We start from the raw sequence: 20,568 nt of genomic DNA, 5'->3' as shown, positions 1-20,568 counted from the left end.
TAGGTCAAATGAAAAATTGCCAACCAGCTGGTTAATTTATTCAGCACAGGTGTTCACTATTTATTTTTCAGCCATTTGCCTTTTTTCAATACAGCTTGTTGTAGACACAGTATTCTTTTCCTTTGATGGATGCACTTTGTTCTAAGGCCATTCATTTCAGATTTGCACTGTGTATATTATACTGCTACCCAGCTGTTTATACTTTCAAAATAAATGTTTAATGGTTACTTCATAGGAGTTATAAAAGTTAAGCAAAAACAACAGAATCTAGCCAGAATGTGTAGATTGTCAGAAACACAATAATTGACTCTCTTGGAAAGTTTTGTGTTATTTTGAAAACCTTTTTCTTTGTTAGGTTTATCTATCTACCCCCTGTGTGTTGGGGGGAGAGAGAGGGGGGTGTTTTCTTTTTGGTTTTGGTGATGATGAAGACAGACAGCATGGTACTGCCAGACTAAGTTAAAGGCTTAAAAGTAGATCCAGGACAAAATGGAAGACTTGAGTATAACGCTCAGTTCAACAAGCTGTGAAGTCTTAGGGCTAGGGAACTTACTTTTGAGCCAGCTATCAATCAATAGCACATCTTCTTAGAAAAATCATACGTAAAGTTAAGAGACTAAGAAACGTAATCTAATATTGGCTCTGAACAGTATTTAATATATCAATATGATTACAATTACAATATTCAATTGATACAGCTTTAAAACAAGCATAACATTTTACCTGCTGTAAGGTTTAACAGCCATTACTGTGCAATAAAGAAGTCTGGAATATTCTGTACCTGTGACCTTCAGATTGCAAAACACTCATTTTTTGTTTGTTTATTTTAAACTGTGATGAATACAGAAATAAATATGTGTTTCTATATGAGTATGCGTCAGTGTTTCCTCCACCTACCTATGATGTTAGCTAGAGGATTCAAGGTTAAACTTAAATATTTCTCCTAAAGAACCTTTGAGGAATTCTGCATAGCGTTGAGTTCAGTGCAAAACTCCAAAGATAAAAATAATGAATACGAAGTTCAGTTTTCAGTTGAGGCCCCCCCCCCCGCAATTTCCCTTTACTATTACTATGGCTATGCACTACTCAACTACTCAAGGTGAAATGCTTAAAACCAAAAGCACAATATAATCATTTACTGGGGGTATACAAAATAATTTGTAGATTTTCTTATTTATACTTACTCGCCAAAACAGAAAGCTTCTACATGTTCAATAGTTTTATCCTTCTTGTTAAGAGAGAGAACTTCTTCATTCTCAAGGATCAGTTTTCTCCAGTCTTCACATTCATCACTGACATCTGACTTTTCCTTAGGAAAAACAATTATAAAATTACTTTTTGTACTGTCTGTCTGCTATTAATCTATATAAATCTTTGTATTCTCAAACAATCTGCTGTACCTTCGTATATGTTAAAAAAAATACATGAAGAATTGTTTTTACTGTTTTAATGCCCTTTCCATACAGATTTTTGGAATTAAAATAGAGCTGGTTACTTTTATTATAGCACGCTAACATTTGTATTACATTACTAGCCCTAGTGATCTGAAAATAATGGTAAATGAAATGCAACTTTTAGTAGAGATTTGAACGTAAGTTTGAATACAATCTTATAAAAGACAGATCTGTTGCACCCAGGTTATTTCCAAATTTTGATACAAAACTCTTCGAATGGACACCATGTAAAAAAATTAATTTGCCTAAACAGGAATCTCTAAATCATATAACAGAAAACTGAGAATATTAAAGTTCTGAGACTGAGCAACTCCCCTGATTACGCCAGAAGGTAGCACCATGTAATCAGGCATGAGACTGAACTGAAAAAGCCCCTTCTTGTACAGACCAACAAGCTCATAATGCTTCAGTAAATAACGCAACTGGCCACTTGCTAATACAGTCTAAGTGCTCACTGCCTAAATAAATATCATCTTCAAAAGATTTCTAGTAGACTATATAATGAATTAGACAAACTTTGGTGATTGAAAAATACACTATCAAGATTCATCTTTTTGTCCTGCTTACAGAACATTTCAATGGAAGGATCCAGTAACTACCTTTCTTACAGTTAAGAAGAATCAGCTGAAAGCACAAAAGAAAAACAAAAGATGTTGAAACATCAGTGTAGGAAATTTGCAGAAGGTGCTCAGAAATGAATCAAAACTACAGTATAGTTGCTTCTACATAAATTCAAGAACCTCAGAAGTACAACTCAGCACTAGACTGTTTGGTCTCAGATGGCAATTTACCAGGTGTATCAGTCTTAGTGTACTAGGCCATATGGATGAGTTTTAACCAGGGAAGCTGGTAAGTAGAAACTTACTGGATTTGTAAAATTACCAAAGAGAAAGAACACTGTGATAATCTGTTTTATAATAAATTATGCAAACAACTTGGATTGAACATTAAAAAACATTAAAAGAAGTAATCTGAGAATTTTTTACCTGATTTTCTTTGATCCAGGACAATAATCCTGAAAAGCTAAAACTGGCCCAGTTTCCACCATAGTAATTTCTCCTGCAAAGAAAAAACAACAGTGAAAATTGACAGACAGAAAACACAGCTTTTTCAGATTTAAAGTAAACCAACCAAGTTTTGAGACATACAAAATATTTTTGATGACAGATTTTACAGGTGCAGTGTACACAAGTTGGTATAATATCTCAAAATCCTTGATCAGATGTAAAATTTCCATTTTCATTCATTTCTGTTCATCTCTGACCAAATAAACTGTAGTCCAGTATCAGATTATTCAGATGGTAAATTAAATAATGCTGAGAAAAGCACACAGGATGCTGCAAGTAAAGAAAAATATAGATAATACTGCTTTTTTGGCCAACACTAACTCAAATATGTACATCGCTACAGTTATCTTTACTTACTGTGGAGTGAAACTAACTAGTCCGCCAGTTTCAATTTTGCCCTCAGAAAAGCCAGTTAAGGTTTTATACTCAACAGTTTCAAGCTCTTGTGGAACTTACCAGCTTTGACACAGGAACCCAGCCATACAGCTTCTGACTGAAGCTGATTTGAAAGCTAACACAATAGCACGGCATGCCACCTCTAAACTAGCAGTCGTCCCTGAGGTGGATAGGCAAAAAGGTTAAGTAAATTCATCTTGGGTGCAGACAGTAGAACCCACATCTCCCTTACCCATTATGTCAAGTAACAGAAAGTTCACTCTATTGTTTATCTACTATTTACAGAACAGATTACAATAGACTGTTAAGATTCCCTGGCAAAATCATCATTAAGCTGCATATACTGTAGGTGGAGCCAAAGGAACTGATTTGTAGAAAATGAACCTATCTCCTTGACTATTTTCAGTTTATATATATCACCTTCTGCCTTGAAAATATTGGTTTACCTGCTTTAAATCAAAGGAAATCAATAGTTCTGCTGTTAATCTGATAGTTTCTGCACTCCCTTTTAATTTTTTTTTCTACCAGTATTTCTCTAAACACTGGCCGTCTGGATGAATTAACTTTTGTTACCACGCATATCAGATCTTAAATATTTAACAACTTAGGAAAAATTGCAATCGGAGCAACTGCATTTGATAAAATCAATAGTGTACCAAAACTGCCCTCCTGAATGGCCATCTAGTGTTACTGCATACGCTAAAAAGAAACATTTAGGAAGGAAGGTAGTTTTGTGTTTTACAGAATAACGCAGACTGGTAAACCCAACAAACTTAAAATCTTATCACAACCACCTCCATTTCTGGATTGTAGAAATACATACGATAAAAATGCAAACTTAAATTTGGGGTCGATTCTACTGTTTTTGACAAGGCTTATCTGTACCGACAAAGACTTCATTAAGAGCGTCAGCCCCTTTACAGCACCAGAGGGTGATGCTCTATACTATGTTGCTTACTTAGCATATGAAAGACAGATGTCTGCTAAACAATGCCTAATTGTTCCTGACTAGAAACTGACCTAAAAAAGTCTTTCAGCCACTGCAAGGCAATAGTGAAGAACATAAATAGGGCATCTTTTGAAAAGACAACAAAATGCAGCATTCACTGAATAAGGATGGCTTCAACTGTTTAAGGCCATGAACGGGGAGGACTCAGGGAGGACTCAGTCTGTACTTTATGGATACCCAAGTTGTTCATCCTGCGATTTGGTTATTCCAAGAACAACAGCTTCATCTGCAGATCTGTTACCAACCAGAAACTCTAATCATCTATAGAAATGAGTCCGTACTTACCTCTTTATGTGAATGATGTGGGCAAGGCTTAAGAAGTAGTTTTGTTTGGCATCATTTTGATTACAAAGTGACGAAGATTAAATGTATTACAAAATGCCTGATTCAGCCAGATTTCAGTCTGTGTAACAGCAACTTGCTGTTGCTTGCCCTGATAATCGTCAGCTTTGTTTTAACTGTCAATAGCACAGGTCAATTTCTTCCTCCTTCTCAAAATTCCACTGAATAAGAAGTTCAATACCCATGTATTATCTGTCGCTTCCGGGACTTCCAAAAAACCCACAGCCACAAAGATTTACTTTTCAGGGAATCTGCTGCTTTAGTTCCAAGTTTCCTTGAATATGGAATACAATCTGGCTGTCAGAACAAGCAAGGCCATTGATCAGAGAAACCGCACAAAACACCTGCCTAAAATTAGGACTGCGTTTCTTGAAACTATACCAATAAAAATTCAAGCATATTTAGAATTAAAACTTCCAGTAAGAGAAATTGATATGTTACTTTCATAGAAAGTTATGAAAGTTTGTTTGTGAGCTGCCAGACACCTTTGATGTAAACATTCCTCTGTTCATCAGGTGGATTTTCCTTTGAAACTGCTTTCCTTTTTAACCACCACTGATGTGAATCAATCTTTTCAACAAAGCACCACATAATTCTGTTCTGAAGCTCAATCAGTTCTGAGAAGATGGTATGGTCTTTCTCAAACGAAAAATGAATCACAGCTGTCCTTCCTCTCTTCTGGCATCTCAGCACCATTCCCAAGTTACGGTACACAACCTCCAATATTAATCTTCTCTGGAAGCATCAACTTTCAGATTTTTTTGCGTCGGAATTTTAATTATCTCACCCTACATTACATGATGAATCAGGATTGCTTAATTTTCCCATCTGAAAACACCACAGTAAGAAGGTAGACAAGGCATAATTATTGTGATAATGAGGAAAGTTTTTTTTGGAAAAGTTTTGAAGTAGAAAGAAAAGAATTGACTTAGGGTTTTACAATTTGGACTCATTTGTAAACCGGCATTTTTGTTATAATTACCCAAAGATGGGCTAAAACAAGGAATTCTTTAAAGTAATAGTCACAATCAAAGCCTAATTAAAGCTAAAATATTGTCCCAACATCACTGAATATCTCCCTTCTCTTGCTACATTAGCTAACTACAAAGACAGATTTTCCTTTTCTTAGGGTTATAATTCAATTATCCTCTAGATAAGAACATGAAACATTGCAAACACAATTCTGTGAAAACACGTTTTGAAGAAATAACAATACAGTTAGAAAATATTTTTTTCTGTCAAGTTAGAGAATGCAAGTTTTCTTTATGTAGCATAAATCATTTCCTAAATGCTAGTTGTTCAAATCTCCTGTATCATATGGATTGTTCATATGGATTAAAATACTCACCTTTTAGTTCAGATTTTTCAAATCAGGAATCTGTATTTTAGAGGTAATGTCAAAACTGCTTATGCTATTTTGCTAAGTTTTGGAAATGTAGCTGCAGTACCACTACAAAAAGCTTAATTCTCACTTCTCCTACATCAGTTTGTGATTTTTTTTTCCTCAGTTATTAAGACCATTTTTTCTACAAATACTTTGAAAGCATTAGTAAATCCTTGCCTGGAACAGTGAAAATAAAAATTATTTCCATCTACTTAACATTCTTGGAATCTGAACCAAGAGAATATCTAACAGTACTTTTTGAAGACAGACTGCAATTTCAGAAACCCAGGACTTTCAAAAGCATGAATTACACAAGTAAAACATGAGTAAGAGCAGAAAAGGTATTTCATGGACTACTCCTGTAACGAAGACTGCCCCTCTGAATGCCATGTCCCTACAGCCATGGTGTAACAGTCAAAACTGGTGATGTCTGAAAAAAAGCTGCTGATGCCTCATGATTGCTCCCAAGAGCTGCCTCTATTTGTCTGTCCTGCATTCGATCTTTCAGAAAGGAGTCTCCTGCCATCAGAGTAGCTGTCTTTTGCACAGGAAGTTACTGCCACATCGATTTTAAGGATCTGAAAACAAAATGACCTCTGCTTCAAACCCATAAAGTTTCATGTGCTACCTATTAAGAACACAGATACTTACTTGAAATTCCCATTCCGCCATAGTAACTGTGTTTTGGAGCATGAAAAGTTTCTATGCATTTCAAGAGAAACAGTTAACCTAAACACAGCTTGAGATCCTCCAGCTCAACAAAAGGGGGATGATGGTAGCCACCGGTACTACGTTAATTACGTTACATCCTAAGGTAATGAAAATAGCAAGGGTAATCATCACAGACCACTTGAGACAATTTTACACTGTAGCACCTCTGCTATAATTTCACATCCTAAACAAATTTAACAACAGCTTTTCCAAAAAAAGGGTTAACCTGAATTAAGATTTTTTTTTTTTACCTAGGTTTCCTTTTGGAAGTTAAATAATTCATCTTTTTTTCTTGGAAAAAAATGACTTGCTTTGAGAAGCAACCTTTTCCCTCTCTGCTTGCTGTGCTTATACAGCTATCTCACATTACAGAAGCTAAAGATCAAAAAGAAGGCTATATGAAGGCATGAGTTGTATTACATTATGTACTTTACAAGTTGTGAAAAAATGAGACAGCCATAGCATGAAGTGGAACATACTACACAGATGTAGTGATGTTTTTCAATGCTCAGATAAAACAATTTTGGACTCCAGGAACTTTTCAGTACTCCATATGCAAAGAGAGGTCAAAAGACAAGAGGTCACAAGATGCAGAAAGACAGGAGAAGTAGACAGAGCAAACTGAGCACAAGAGAGAAGTTAAAATCCTGCACCTTGACAGTCCTCCTTTGTCTTCCAGTTAAATTCTACATGGAAAGATAAGTCAGCAAAGAATGCCATACAGAGCAAGTTTACCATCTACAAATGTTACATTCTAGATGCTGAAAATCAAATACAAAATGTAGCTAAACGTGCTTCACCTCTAATCCCCCATCCTCCATAACCAAACCACTACACAGTTATATACGTATAGAAGAAAATAGGCAAAGGACCAAAATTAGAAAAGATAGCAAACCACGAGGAGAAAATCCTATGCATAGGAACAATTACTGTGGGAGGTACATTCACTTGAAGTAACCAACTTTTAGTCTTGATCTGCCTTCCTTCAGCAACTTTGAGTTTAAAATAGGTGCCAATCTCCGCATTTTAAATTGCAAATTACTTCTCTAAATCACTTAATATCTATCCTTGAAATTTCACATGTCAACAGCTCATTAATATCTACGGTAAATGTAGCTCTCTAAAAAGAACCACAGATTTTACGTTTATTGAGACAGATAGCTGGCACAGAGAAATAGAGCTCCTTCAATTACTATTTGGCAGAAGCTAACTTTAGTTTAAAATCCGTCTACAGGAATTTATGGCAACACTGCAGTGAAGTGACTATTTTGAATAAGATTAGCTACTGTTGATGGCAATGCTTGGACAGTGTTTATAAATCAAACTTAGAACTTAGTATTTTATAATAGGCCACTTCAAAACTATCTACCATAATCACCTATGCAGTATATTATGATAAACGCAAACAAGGCTGGAGATTAAAAGTAATAAAATGATCTATACAAGGTAACGAATGCAAGCAAACTGTAAACAAAGACTTTATTCATATATGTTTTCTAAACCTTGTACTTAACCTAACTCAGACCTTTGTAGAGAACATGAGATAGAAATTAATCCAAGTAGTATACCTAACACAAACAAGTATTTCAGTAACCCCAAATCTTATTTTCTTACAGTTTGAGAACAATTTAACCTGATGATCCTGCAAGACGGGAACAATGTAGTCTGCAATATTATAGAAAGTGATATTCTGAATATAAACAAGCTTTTTTTTGTTCATCAACTTTCAATTATACTGTTATCTCAGTTAAATGAAACCTGAAAATTTACCTAGAAATGATTTATTAAACTAGATATATAGTAGATAAAATTAAAATGTTGTAATTCAGATGAAGTCTTAGAAAGCTTGCCAGAGGTCCAGTTTTTCACTTGAAATTCAAATGGCATCAGTTGTGGTTTTTTTGTCTTTTTTTATTTTTCCAAGAGCACTAGCTTACTCAAACATGAAAAGCAAATGGCTCGAAATGCTTCCCTATTTATGGGAGGTTGTACAGTACAAAACTGTGCATTTTTTTGCCAAGATGTGGATTCTTGACCGTCATTAAGTGAGCAGATGCACCAACTACAGTGGCAACTACTCCTATGAGTGAAAACCACCTTTGTTAAGAACACCTTCTTCTGACCTAAAAAGCTCATGGCCTGCATAAGAGTTGGACAATAACTCCACGGGAGAAAGGAATCAAATGTAGAAGCCTTCACTCCCATCATAAAAAGAAGAACACGTGTGAATATAAATGAACGTGTTTAAGTAATAAACAAACAGTAATAAACTAAATCTGTATTCCGCAGTTCTAATTGCCTGCTTCTGTGAGTTTTTTTGAAAGACTCTTCATCCTGGCTAAAAACATTCAGAGATAAAATAAGAAGTTCCAGTGGCTGACTATTACTACAGACTTCGATAATCAATTAATATGAAAATTGAAATAAAAGAACTGATTCATTTAACAAAAACAAAGTAGTCTACTGTTAATATATGCATTAAGCTTAACGTCCAAACAACCTTTGACATCTGCTTACTCTAAGCTAAGGTTTTTAACATTTTGATAAGTAATCTTAGAGCTAATTTCAAGAATTACAGTACCAAAATGTTCAAAACTAACATACGCTTATGTTGCATGTAATGTGTTTAGAATTACTTCTGTAAGATCTTCTTGACTTGCATCTAAGCATTCTTTTTGTTACTATGGCAGAACAGTGAAATGCTAGAAAATGCAACAGCTATGAGGTAGATGCATATTTTCCTTAAAATTATTACAATCCTGAGAGCTTTCTTTCAACTGAATCATTAATTACATTAAATATGGAGCATCGAGTACTGCCTTGCTGTGCATTATCCCATCGTGATGTAAAATACTAGCCCATTTCATAACTTTTTTCTTTACAGTTTTGGAGATTTTTCCCTATGATCTGAGTGTTTAGTCCAGGGATCCTGAAGACTCATTGTGCTGAGCTCTTAACCCAAACTCCTTCCTTTGGGTAAAAACTACTGACCCTGAAGTGCATCACCTGTCCTCACTCCAGTCCAAGACAGGAAGCCAGAGACTGTGGACAGATTAACAGCCAAGTGAGCAATTGCAAATTGGCATTTTATGCAACCAATATAGTTAGCTAACCTTACCAATTTTGAGCTTATGTATGAGTTGAAATCAGAAATAAATGTACAATAAATTCCTAGGTCCTTTCAAGGGCTGTAGGCAAAAGAGATTACAGAAGTTTAATCTTGAACCAATACGGTTTAGAGAAAATGGAGAGGAGAAGCTCTTGGTGTGAAACACAAGGAAAACTGAAAACATGTATACCATCCATAGGAAAAGTCTCTAAACCTGGATGCTGGGTACGGAGGTGCATATTACAGGAAGTTTAGTGGAAAATCTTGAGTTCTTTCAAGAATGACATAAAAATGGAACACTATGACAACCTTGTCATTTTTGGCTAACAACTAACAGTGAGAGCATCTGAGCTCACTTGCTGCTACCACCACCTCAAAGCTACCTGTCACTCTCTCTGCTGAAATCCAGCAGGAAGCTGCTAGAGAAGAAGTAACAGGCTTTTACTGGTTATTAATAGAGTTATGATTTTACAGTTAAATGTGTAAGACTTTTTTTCCACTTCAGGTCAAACTTTACCAGATTATCCACTTTGGTCGCATGCACAAATATTTACCACAGCTTATCTGAAGTTTAACATTATTATTTTATTTTGTAATAATTTTAACACCAAGTGAACACAAAATACAAGTCCTGAAGGACACACTGACCTAGACACAGATATACTTCTAACCAGTTTAACTCTTAAAAAGGGAAACTATTGGAGTAACTTACGAATCAACATGAAGAACTCTCTGGCCACTTCTGGCACATGCTGCTGCAATAATAGACTCAGGCAAACCTGAAACGACACATGCAATTTTTAGATCTTACTATGTTAAGATACATTAAAAAATGAGATAAAAGTATAAATTAGTCAGCAACAGGCAATTCAAAAATAATTTAGTGAGTCACTGAATTTGTTAATACTCTTATGCAACTAAAATAATGAACACTTGTGTGTTCATTAACATCTTGCCTATTAACATCACCCTACTGAATGCAAATTTTAATTTTTACTTTTTATTTTTAATAATAGTAGGCACATATCACTTACAAACACTACTACCTCGGAGTTAAAGCTTGTTACCAGTTTCATCTCTAGATGTCTCGTTGCCATAAGCAGATTGAGCACCTGCCAGCATAACGATACCTAAATTTTAATGTAATTGTGTCCCCTCTGATATGGACTTGTATTATCTGAGGGCATTTTGTGTACTTTTGTTCACTTCAAAGTGCATGACAACGCGATGACTATGTCATAACCCGTTAAAATAGTGTTTTTAAATTACTAAGCTTATGGTAGACGTTGCATGCCCCGGTTTGTTCCCCACTGGAGGGTGTGAGGGTATAAAGCTGCTATGAAGGCATTAAACAACTGTTTAATGTTTAAAGGTAGCTGGCATCCTGCACGGTGTTTTCTCCTCCGTACTGCCTGTTGGCAAACATACCTAGTGTGAACAGGTCTCAGAATTATACTTGCACTTTGTCCGAGATGGAACTGATTGGTTTGCTCCGTGAGAGAGAGCGCCAAGGAGCACACCCAAAATTCTGCATGCAGACCAAGACTTGAGTGTAAACAGAAAAGCTCAACTGACAGAGCAGGTGTATTTTCACTTCACATTTCAAAGGGGTAATGTTAGGGACAGAGTGTCAGATGGACATCCTTCAAGGGCTATTTCTATCTCTATCAAAGTCTCCCATGTCACGCAGTTATGCTCTAGAAAATCTGTTTTCACTATATTTAGAAAAGTAGTAAAATAAAGAAAATATCTAATGATATTTTTCCACTAGCAATGCCCACCTGGAATGACATGGTGTCGTGGTTAAACTGGGCATTTAATAAATAAATGAGACTGTTTTCTAACTTCTATTCCCCTTCACTAGATATTTAGATGCAGTTAGATAACTTGGACTTATAACTAGATTCAAAGAAGTATAGCTCCCTATCTAAAACCTCTTTTTAAATGATCTATTGGCTGTTTAAACAGGTAATTCAGTAAAAGTGATTAACATTCTACAGGACTAGTGTTAGGAGACACTTACGGTACGTATTCAATTAAGGGAATGAGATTAAAAATAAGTGGAAGAAATGATCTGATTTACAGGGCAGCCCCCGAAGCAGCTGCACTAGTACAAGTGATGCGAGGCAGAACTGCAAGTGGGAACAGCAGGTGTGGCAGGGCACAAACAACTTTGGCTAGCTGCGTGCCGAACAACGTCTTGGCGAGAATTTCAGGCCTGCAGTCGTCTCTCTCTCCAGAAAAAAAAGACTAGTGCCTTCACCGAAGAATGAATGGTCAGCATGCTGCCAATCTGATGATTCATTTAAAATACACAATGCAGTGTGTTAACGGACCATTCTTACGGCTCTCTGGAGTAAGAAGCTGTTAGACTTAAGCGCAATGTACAATTTAACACCCTCACAGACAGGTTTAAACCACTGTAAATGGTTGAGCTAGTCTTTATTGATTCTAGAACCTGAAAAGTGGACTTAGACAGACGAGACCACAGTGTCACAAACTCTTCAAGCCAGCAAAGGCAATCAAGACCATCCAAATAAAAAGGTTCACATCCCTACCCCTGATCTTTGGCCACTCCTGGCCCTCCTGCCATGTAAAGTAAATGGCTGGATTTCAACAGACCTGTGCCATGACGGCGCTCTGTGCAGAAGTACCAATGCTTGCACCAACACCAAGAAGGAGGTTTAAGACAGGCAAGGCAAAGTTACCAGGAAAATGGCTATAATTTCCCTAAAATTTTCTATTTTTAACACTATTCTGATGGATTAAAAACAACAGAAAAAAAACCACTCTTTCTGAACTGATAAAACTGAAATAACAACAGTTTGCATTGCTGATCTTCCACAGCAAGTCTTCTCATGGAATTAAGCTCTGGAGGAAGAAAGAGGAACAAACAGGTGAGCTGCATCGGTTCCTGGGACATTCACTTTACAACGTAAAAGTCTGACAGGTAACAGTCACTTCAAAATGGTGGGATGCGGTTTTGCTACTTTGAACCAAGGCACTTGCAGTGACACATCACGAGCTGTTCCGACGGCCTCGTCTCAGAAGCAATACCTGCAGCGTACGCTATTTCATACCTACGCCACTTTAGGAAGCCTGAAGCGCTAAACGCAACACCAAGATTTCGAAATCAGCACATTCAGATTATCACCTGTATCTTATATTTTGAACACGACATCCTTTGACAACACAGATTCACTTTACAAACTGAATATACAGATTAACCACGGAACTGAAGACACTTCCAGCATTACAAGCTACTCCCAATATAACCTGCATGGCACCAGGTGCTTATGCTACACTCTACTTAAACTGCACACGTCATTTCTGACAGGAGTACGAACAATAAGCCTACCTAACGTTTGGGTGAAGAGAACCTACATCAATAATTGAAGAGACCTATGAAATGCCTTGATAACGAGTTTTTTAAATTAAGAATTCAGTATACAGACTATTCTGAACAGACAAGAAGAAAACATTTAACTGTAGCACACGCTTCAGGACTGTCACAAGCCCCTTCATGCACAAAGCCGTACTACGGAAAAGCACCTCTACATTCAGCTGCCCTCCCAAAGCATTTCTACATAGATATAGATTACACGTTTCATTTCTCCCATCTATTAACTACCTGGAACAGAATCCACCACTAGTGTTTTGTTTGTAGCTTCTGAAAAGGTTTTCCTCCCCTCATTTGGGCACAGAGAATATTACTCAATGGAACTGAAAAACTTGTTTCTCCTTCCTTATTGATAAAAGCCACTGAGAAAGTGTTGTAAAACATCACCAAGTGCTGCCTGGCTGACCAGGACTGGAGTTATAGCTACTAGGGCATAACTGATTGCTTTAAGCTTGATCCAATTGATACTGTGTTGGAGGTCTGTTCTTCCATTAACCTTGGATGAAATTGTTCCCTGAATTAGCTTCCTTGCTCTTGAAAGCTGGCATCAATTTTCTTCACCAACACTTTGCTTCTAAGATACTGGGGCCTCCTGAGTACCCACTGGCAACAGAATGAGAAAGTATAGGAAAGGCAAAGCCCATGCATTTTAGCTTTTGGAGAGGCTCTTAGAACAATGTGATGGAGCAAGACACCATTTATTCTTAAGTGACAAAACCTCAGTAAACCAAAGAAGTTCAGACTGTGCCCTGGGCACCAGTTTCTGAATCCTATTCTCTAACAGAAATAAAGCTCCACAGAAATCAGGGAGCTCTGTCAAACGCAAGTTCCCACTACACGCGGTCAGGACTGTATGATCGTTACTTCACAAAAGCTCTTTCCCAGGAAGAAGGCTCTGGTAAACAGACCACTACAGCACAGTTACACGCAGCCCCTCTCTACTTAAGAAAAAATAACTACTCTTGGGAAAGCCCTCTCAGAGAAACGGCAGAGATTTGTTTCTTTACGGCACATGAAGCCGAACTGTCTTCGACAGGATGCTCACATGGCTGAGCAAAATAGGCTCCGTTCAGATTATTCAGTAACGGAAAAAGAATTTTCTCATCTGGAAATGGTTTCCTGTTCTGCACTTTGATTCTCCAAGAACTTTAAGCTGAATTACATTCAAATTTTGAAATGCCCAAGCTACAGGGCAGAGCAAACTCCAAATTTCTTGTTCCCAGCTCGGTTTTAATGTAACAGTTTACTACAAGATTCAAGTGACTGCAGGAAGAAGGCTATATCCCTAGCAACAATTCTCAAGTTTCACTTATGCTTAGTGAGTAAGTAAAGCTGGGTATCTCTGAGCTGGTTTTCCTCATAGAAGACTACTTTTAACACCTCCTGCCATTCATCCCTCTTGGGGAACAGTCAGCTTCTGGTTTTGCTAGCTTAAGGGACGAAGGACATGGTGTTAAAACCTGTGTTGCTCATGATGTCTAATGTTTTTGAACAGATAGCCGAGTAATGATTTGCATCCAACAATTTGCATCAAAACACAGCAAGATCTAAATGAGAACCTACATTTCCTTTTAGATTAAAAAAAAAAAAAGAAGATTGTACTGCATTCAAATCAGTAATCAAATTACTGGGTCAGAGAACTCTGCCCTCAGGTATAATTAATAGTAACCAGTACTTTCCTACCACGCTACTAGGCGTATTAGTTACTGTGAAACACAGCACACATTTCATTTTATTTTACCTGAAATGAAAAGGGCTACCACAAAACAATACTTTCTCAAATAAGGTTCCAAATCCCAGTAATTTTTAGCTTTCTGGTGGTATTAGCATGAAATAAGAAGTCTGAAGAGTAACTGCATGATCCAACGACAAGCAAGCAGCAACAGATCCAGACCTCAGTATTTGATACATAAACATCTGGCAGCATAAGAGGGACTTACCTGGAGGAATAAGGAGTCCACACAATTCTTTAGAGTATAAATGTTATATGCTGACTCAGATATTCTTCGTATTTCAGGCAGAATCAATACAGAAATAGCAGTGCTTGTTATCAAGATGCATAAAGACATTCTGTGCTTCCTGGCCGTTTCATATTTTAGAATGATTACACTTGAAATATTTGCATAAGCAGTCCTGTGACTCATTTAATATTTGTTAAACAGTCCTGTGCTGCATTTTTCTCACCAGGAAAAACAGAGTTTTCCTTCCTGAAGGACAACTGCTTAGTACCAGTTGAAATCTAGATCATCGTTTCTTAATGTCGTTGTCTTCCCTCTCCACTTACTCCCCCCCATTTCTCAGCTGCAGCACGAGGGAAGTTAGCCTCTCCAGCTTTCTCGAGGAAACAATGTTTTAAGATTTCACGAAAGCAGGACATTACATCTGCAGACAGATACAAAAATAAGTAAAAAATTAGGGATTTTACTCATCAGTGATCTCTGTGTCACTAGTGTGTTCTGACAGGTAGAACTCCATAGGTACCTCTCAACACCTACCCAGACGGCGATACCTTCACATGGGTCAGTGACGCTGCCTCACTGAAATACAGATGCAAAATCAAACCAAACCAACTTCTAAGCCTTCCTTGCACTGGTCTGAGCTGACTGCTGACTACACACTTGCCCTTCTGTGCTTGGACTTCTTCCATCTTGTTGGAAGGACACTGGGAAAAAAATGCAAGCAGCCAGAACTGCATCAAGCTGGCTCTGATTAACTGACGAGCACAGTAACACAGCTCACTTCAGCACGCATAACTGAAGTTGGTCCTACAAATTTTTCTGGTTCTCCAGGTATCTGCATGATGCGCTGAAAACTGCTGCAAGAGATTGCAGGACTCTGTCAGAAGCAGTTGCAGCACCAGAATAAAGTAATCCAGAAAGCAGACAGTATAAACACTAGGCTCATGACAAGCTTATGATGAAGAATAAAGTCCACTTTTCACAGCACTAGTTTTCACTGCCAGCTGTCTAACCACGATGTCAAGTATAACCTTCTTGGATACCTCAGAGGCAGATTAATCTCAATAAATCTTACAGATGTGGCTGTTGCAAGCTGACCTTGAAGCCTACATCCACTTGATTCCTGCAACCTCTGATCAAGATAGTCTCTATTGCAAGTTTTTGGACCTTGTCTATGGAACAAACTCAGCTATACCTTCATTTTCATGAATGATATGTTTTGTAAGTAAATACAAAATAGAGAACTAGCTGCACATACAGTTATGGTATCAATTCTGTTTTTGACTTTGACACAGCAGCATAAAAATTAGAAATGACTGCTGAACTAGAAAGCTCCTTTCTTCAGTTTTAAGAGCCAGTTGATTTTAAAAACTCTACAAAATAAACTGGAAGTAATAATTCACCTCTGTGTAATCAAAATCTAATTTTCAGGATTACACATTTGTCTCTTAGGATTAGCAGCTCTACATAACACTGCAGAGAAGCACTGTGTCTTCAAGTGACTTCAAATGGATAAATTCACTGCCCCAAGCAGTTTATAAACGGAACAGCTGCATATACGTGGAAGCATCTCAGTTCCGGAGTTTTTTATTGAAAACTTTTTTCCAGTCATCCAGCTGGTAAGCTTTTACAGAATTACACAAGCTTCCTTTTGAAAAGGTTTAAATGTTTAATTTGCTTCACTGTATCTACTAAATAAATCACAAGTGGCTTTTTCATAATATCAAACGTTGAAGGGAAATATATTCAAAATGCTGGGACAGAGACAATTTCAAAACAATCTTCTGGAGTCAGACAGCTGACCAACCGCAATAAATTCTGTTTGTATGTGAACTGCTAAGAGACGAGCGGCTGATTGTGAAGAAGCTCACTGAATTTTCATGCAATGTTTTAAATGGAACTTTTAAATTTTCTGGCAGAGTTACATTACTTACTGCATGTAACATTTTTTAAAGTTAAAGCTAGCCAACTGAAATTAATAATAGTTTTGATTAATTTTATTGTATGTCCATATTGCAGAATATCAGAAAATGGTTTTCCATCACAGCATATAGTAATGTCACAGAAATGACAGCCCACTAAGACAAATAAGCAATGATAACTGGTCAAGTAAGGAGCCTCAAGTAAAAAGTTTCTTATTCTACACCGTATCATGGGATGTCTAAGAAACACAATCAAGGTAATAGATTAAAAAACTACTATGCAATTTGGCAGACCAGTTTTTGAACTACAGGTGAAAACAGATTACTGCAAGGTGACAAACTGTTTACTTGAACGGAACAGCAGCTTTGTTTTTCACAATTAGAGGTTTACTTCCAATAGAAGGATAATTTTTGAAGAAATATCAAATCTGTGTACTTTGATACAAGCAACTATGATATAGATAAGCACATCAGGATATATACATACTCCCCTTAAATCAAATCTATTAAGAAAGAAGTAGAACAGTTCAGTTGGAAGGAGCCTCCCAAGATCCCTGAACCCAACAACAGCACCTCCTGGGATCGGCAAACGTGCTGAGGATGCGCCGTACTCCTGCCCTCAGATCTCTGATAAATGTCTTAGGCGGGACTGGCCCTAGGACCGAGGCCAGGGAGACGCGGCTGGCGCCCAGCTGCCGGCCAGCTGCACCGTCCGCTGCACCCCTCGGAGCCCTGCTGCTCATCGCCCAGCGCGCCGTGAGCCTGCTCATCTCCCAGCTGGACGTTTGGCCAGGAGGACGCTGCGAGGGGCAGTATCAAAGAACACAGGCGAAACCCCGAAGACTTGTGTCTTAAAGAAAAAAATAAAGTTGTATTAAATTGTAAGTAGATTTTATAGCAGACACTACAGCTGAGTCTAATCTTTAGTTTACAGCCAAAAGCAGTGGATTAAAAATACATATATAAAAAAGCACATACATTAAGAGATGAGCATAGTAAGACACATATTAAAACTTCTATTTTTATTCTAGTCTTCTAATACCTTCATCTTTCACTTCCTTTTCTACCTCCCTGCAGGAAGAAAGCCTACTCTCCTTGCTCTGTATACCGACACTTTTAAACTTCTCATAAAAAGCAACTTGAAAAGTGAAAAGTTTATTTTCCTAAATTAGCAATTCCATATAGTTACCTGTGTACCAACAAAGATTATTACAAAATGCTTTGGTTGGTTTTAAGGCAACCCCAGTGCACCAGTGCCTTGAAAAACCTAGGTTCTTGGACTGGAGAGTAGTCACAAAGCTGGTAATTTAACCAGGAGAATGATATTTGCTATTGGAGACAGAAAAAACGGTTCTCGATTACTTCTGATTCTTTTTGATTACTCATGATTCTTACTTTTCTAAGATCAGCAATATAATCTGAAAAATCTGAAAAAGTTACAGGCTGAAAAGGACAGTAAAATATTCACAAATTAATGAATTTTCTTACAAGAGCAGCAAGGGACGTTTCACAGTATCTGGGAAAGAATCCCATTTGAGATTTCAGTGGGAGTCCAAGCCTCTAAGAAGGCTGTCATAGCAGCTCTGCTCTACAAGAATATTCAGAATAGAAAGCATGCCAGAAAAAAAAAATCAATTTTAGTCAGATTAAAAAAAGTCAGTAGGAAGATAAAGGTATGTTTAAAGAAAAAAAAAGAAGTGGAAATGAGAACACTATGCCAGTGTTCATTTTGTCTGACACTTACACGGACAGGTAACGACTTATTAGCAAACAATAATAATAAAACGGGCCTATTTCCTCCTCAGAAACATTAATATTACAAGGCTGTGCCACCGTATTAGTCCACAATGACCACGGGCATTAAAAACATCCATCTTCAGCTGGCTTTCCTTTTAGTTTCTGTTGCACAACTCTAAGTAGGTGCTGATGTGAAGTAAAGACTGTGTGCATATATAAAGTAAAATAACCAAATTACCAACCCAGAACGTGTTAGAAAACATTTTGGCCACATCCTAAAAATACCATGCATCCATAAAAGCATTAGCAATAATTCACTTTTCGAAAATTTTTTTTAAATCATTCTCCAGTGCTACCTTCATCACCCACATTGTAGTATTTAGGTTAGTTTTCCATAATGTACTTTTAAAATTGTCTTAGTATCTGGAAGCGATTTTTCCTAACACTATACTTACATAAGATAAACATAAAGTACTTACACCACTCCCAGCATATCGAACAATAAATAATAGATTCTCCTGACAGGACTTTGATGACCTGGCAAAGCCCGAGTGCTTTCAGCCAAAATCATATGAAACCATAAATCACTCTTTATTTTATAGAATATTTCAAAATGGATTCCTGCTTTCTACCTTGAAAGTCATTTCATGTGTTATTTATAACCACTGAAAAGCAGAATGGAAAGAAAATTGCATAGAACTAGAAAATTTACTGTGACTGCTTTTATAAAGAATAACTCCTTTTTAGGAAAAAAAATTAGAATTACTGGCAAACTTGTGAATACACCTGCCTCTTAAAGAGTAATACCTTTTATTTTATAACTTCAGCAGCAGTTAATACAGGCCTCCTGCGGTATCAGAGACAAGTTTAAGAAGTTACGACTGAATATAATCCAATCAGCTGAAGAAATTCAAAGGTAAGGGTGACCCTGCATCCCCACCCATACCACTTAAATAAATATTTCAGTTATGGCTGTTTGCAGCAGCCATGTTGCAAATCTTAGCATTTACACTGATTTCTGGCATGATTTTGACAGTGCTCAATGTTCTGCCTATGAGTTTTCCTTTTTGACAATTGTTTAAACATAAAACCCCTGCCGCTGACTTCTAGAACTGTGTCATTCTCTCAAATGGATGTTTTTTTAACATACTTATCAAACAACTCGTGATATATCCTCCTCTGAGACATACCCTTACAATGCCTGCTCTAATGTAAAAGTTGGCCCCATAAAGGGCTGGCAGTAACGAACACGACTATTGCCCAGCCTGAAGTCCTCAAGCAAGCACTTAGAACATCAGCTGTCCAAAACTAGATGTTACAGACCTTCAGATAAATAAAAATCACTGAATATAAATTTCCAAAATACCAGAACTACTTTGAGGATTGATGATGCTGTATCTGCTTTGGCAGACAGTCACCCAGTGAAGCCATTTCTATTTGGTTTTTGGATAGCTTGAGCAGAATGCTATAATCATATAATCAGAAAATAGGGAAATTGGGATATAAGAGCCTTAATGAGGGGAAAAGAATAAAATGAAGTAAAAAAAAAAATCAACACTACAAAAAATGGGTGGGGGCAGAACAAAAGAAGTTCATAACAGTTTTAACTCTCGTGTTATCACGGAAAACCTCAAGATACGTGCCCGCCAGTTCATGCCATGTGATAATCTAATTTTCTTAAGAACTACGGATATAAGTTCCACCATAGGAATGAAATTTTGCTACTGAACCCACCAGGGTATTTCTGTACTACACATCCAGCTTGTTCTACAGTTGGCTGTGCAAGACAATGTTCTCTCTGAGTTAAAGAAAAGTAGTCTCTTCAATAAGTGAATTTGCTTTTACCATAGAAATATTGATAAAGTAATTGAACCTAAGCATTAAATGCACCACTGATGACAAAAATTCAGTGTGAGGTTCCTGGTTTCACTCCAAGGAAACAGTTAAATGACCCTGAAATAAAAACAAATTCAAATCCAATAATACCACTCAATCTAATTACTAAAATTAACAAACGCACGAATTATAAAACCAGACAAAGGCCACGCATGCAGAAAAGAATGCAATTACTACTGTGCA

The 20,568-nt window shown here is 37.1% G+C and overlaps 1 protein-coding gene across 1 annotated transcript in view; it reads right to left on the bottom strand.

The window, feature by feature from the left end:
• CHM (CHM Rab escort protein) overlaps nt 1-20,568 on the bottom strand; it is a 63,397-nt gene that overhangs the window by 40,790 nt on the left and 2,039 nt on the right. The window contains exons 2-4 of the mRNA XM_048076057.2: nt 10,185-10,251; nt 2,441-2,513; nt 1,185-1,309 (exon numbers count right to left, since the gene is read on the bottom strand). Coding sequence (XP_047932014.1) covers nt 1,185-1,309; nt 2,441-2,513; nt 10,185-10,251 — 265 coding nt within the window. The remainder of the gene's footprint in view (nt 1-1,184; nt 1,310-2,440; nt 2,514-10,184; nt 10,252-20,568) is intronic.

The sequence above is a fragment of the Anser cygnoides genome, chromosome 13 (genome assembly GCF_040182565.1).
Source record: "Anser cygnoides isolate HZ-2024a breed goose chromosome 13, Taihu_goose_T2T_genome, whole genome shotgun sequence".
Taxonomy (NCBI): Eukaryota; Metazoa; Chordata; class Aves; order Anseriformes; family Anatidae; genus Anser; species Anser cygnoides.
The sequence above is the reverse complement of the archived record's forward strand: the minus strand, read 5'-3'. Positions and strand labels throughout refer to the sequence as shown.